General features: G+C 57.1%; 1 protein-coding gene across 1 annotated transcript; it reads left to right on the forward strand.

Moving 5' to 3' along the window:
* Window positions 1–22: 22 nt before the first annotated feature.
* LOC113942017 (keratin, type I cytoskeletal 16-like) lies at window positions 23–2,706 on the forward strand (the record flags this gene model as incomplete). The annotated part of the gene is made up of 6 exons (XM_027633150.1): window positions 23–548; window positions 1,355–1,437; window positions 1,578–1,734; window positions 1,933–2,094; window positions 2,267–2,392; window positions 2,482–2,706. Coding segments are annotated over exons 1-6 (1,215 nt in total), but the record flags the coding sequence as incomplete, so codon positions are not given.
* Between the last annotated feature and the right edge of the window lie 5 nt (window positions 2,707–2,711).

Genomic DNA, 2,711 nt, shown 5'->3' on the forward strand with positions numbered 1-2,711 from the left:
GCGAGGACGCCCCACTGCACTTGCCTTCCCTGTCTCTCGCTGTGCACAGCTTTGCTTCTGGGGCTGGATATCTGATCCCTTCCACCATGAGCTGCAGCATCAAGAGAACATCCAGCACCTCATGCCGTAGCGGAGGAGGAGGAGGAGGAGGAGGAGGAGGAGGTGGCTGTGGAGGCAGCAGTGGCCGGAGCTCCTCGGTGTCCTGCCGGCGCTACGCCTCCTCTGTGGTCGGCGGGGGCAGCTACGGCGGGGCAGCGTGCGGGGGCTACGGGGGCGGCCTGAGCGGGGCCAGCCTGGCCGGGGGCTACGGGGGGGCCTTTTCGGGGGGCTTCTGTGCGGGGGGGGACCTGCTCCTGGGCGGCAATGAGAAGGTCACCATGCAGAACCTCAACGACCGCCTGGCTAGTTACCTGGACAAGGTGCGAAGGCTGGAGGAGGAGAACGCTCAGTTCGAGCACCACATCCGCGAGTGGTACAGGAAACAAGCTCCCAGCGTTTCCAAGGACTACAGCTCCTACTACCAGACCATTGAACAACTCCAGAATCAGGTAGGATGGCCCCAGCTAGCGTGGCTCCATCGCTCACATGCTCTTCTCTCCTGTGAGGTCTTCCTCCTTCCTCTGTCCTCCTCCCTCTTTCCCCTGGCCCTGGGCTCCACCCCCTGCGGGATGGCCATTCTGGTGGTACTGCAGACACAAACCCACTGAGCTGCACCTCCCATCCCTCGGGTGAGCAAACCCCCAGAGCACCCACAGGCAAAAGGGATGTGCTCCAGAAGCACAGCCTGAGGCCCCAGGGAGCTGCAGCAGCCACAGACACGCTGGCACATGGAAATCCCACACTGTGCAGGTGTCTCCAAACAAGCCGTGGGTGGTTTCCAGTGCTTTCCTCTGCTCCCACCCGGTTCAGCTGGATGGAGTGCAAAGCCACAGCACCTGGATGGCAGGGTCTGAGCTCCCTGCACACTCCTACAGACAGCAAGTAGAGGACCAAGGACTTCCCTCACAATCATCTTTTTTTCATAATGAGACGAGCTACAGCATCAGGGGCAAACCCTACACTGCCTCCTACACCCAGAGCGCAGAACCCACTCGGTGTGGGTGATCTCCCAGCATAACTGTTCTGTTCTTTCCCTCATCAATATACTATTTCATCAGAACCTTTGCAAAGCCAAAATCTTGACACACTAGTCCCTGTCATAGAGCATTTCAACAACATTCTGCGACCCCTGCACTACTGCAGGAAACAATTCTGAGCCCCACAACAACACCCTGCCAAAGCTCTGGGTATTCTTTGTTCTTGTCCTGGAAATCTAGGACACAGAAACATTTCTCTCCACCCTTCTCTTCTGTAGATCATTTCTGCCACTGTGGACAACAACAAAATGATCCTGGACATCGATAACAGCAAGATGACTGCTGAGGACTTCCGAATGAAGTGAGTGCCTCCCTGTGAACCCTGACTCTCTCATGCTGTGAATTTTACAAGACTTCTGAATGGAGGTGATGGTGCCCTGTCCAAATGATTGAGCATTGCAGTGGAACGAATGTGTAACGCTTCTCTTTCCTTTGGTACAGGTATGAGAATGAGCTGGTCATCCGTCAGACCGTGGAGGGTGACATCAATGGCTTGAGAAACATCCTGGATGATCTCACTAGGACTCGGTCTTCCCTGGAATCCGAGCTGGAGTCCTTGAAGGATGAGCTGATTGCCCTGAAGAGAAACCATGAGGAGGTACGATCCAATGACAAACAGCACAGCCAAGGCACCACCCTTGGATTCTTCAGCTTCCCACCCTCACACATGGAGTCAATTCCATCTTAGGCCAAGGGATTGTCGCTCCTTTTTTACCTTGATTCTGCTTTGCCCACAGTCCCCAGCACAAGAAATGACCTGTGTGTGCTCTTGTGTCTCTGTCTGGACTCCCTGCAGGAAATGAGGCAGCTCCAGTCTCAGACTGGTGGGGATGTGAGTGTGGAGGTCAATGCTGCCCCTGGAGAGGACTTGACAAAGATCCTGAATGACCTGAGAAGTGAATATGAGCAGGTCATCGACAAGAACCGCAGGGAGGTGGAGCAGTGGTATGAAGTCAAGGTAGGTAGCAATGCCCAGAGTGGAGTCCCCTCCGGTGGCACAGCCCAGGCACGAGGGCACCGGGACAGGATGAAAGGGAGAGGCTCCCTGCAGAGCTGAGCTCTCCCTCAGCAAACCTGCTCCCCCAGGGGATGCTGTGGCTCAGAAGGTGTCCCTGGCTTTGCCCCCGCAGATCGAAGAAGTCAATCGCCAGGTCACCTCCAGCAGCCAGGACATGCAGAGCAGCAGCCACCAGCTCACGGAGCTGCGGCGCGAGATGCAGAACCTGGAGATCGAGCTGCAGGCACAGCTCAGCACGGTACGTGGGCAGGGGCTGGGCCTGCCCTGCTGGGGCTGGGCACGGAGCACCACAGCTCCCCTCCTCAACTCCTGTCCTTGCCCTTCCAGAAAAACTCTCTGGAGAACTCCTTGGCAGAAACCGAGACTCGCTACGGCTGCCTGCTGCAACAGATCCAGGCGCAGATCCACTCCGTGGAGGAGGAGCTGGCCAGCATCCGCTGTGAGATGGAGGGTCAGAGCCAGGAGTACAAGATGCTGCTGGGCATCAAGACCCGCCTGGAGCAGGAGATCCAGCAGTACCGGGCACTGCTGCAGGAGGGGCAGCAGGACCTTGTGTA

This window comes from Corapipo altera, unplaced genomic scaffold (genome assembly GCF_003945725.1).
Source record: "Corapipo altera isolate COAL_440 unplaced genomic scaffold, ASM394572v1 91395, whole genome shotgun sequence".
In the NCBI taxonomy this organism is placed as follows: Eukaryota; Metazoa; Chordata; class Aves; order Passeriformes; family Pipridae; genus Corapipo; species Corapipo altera.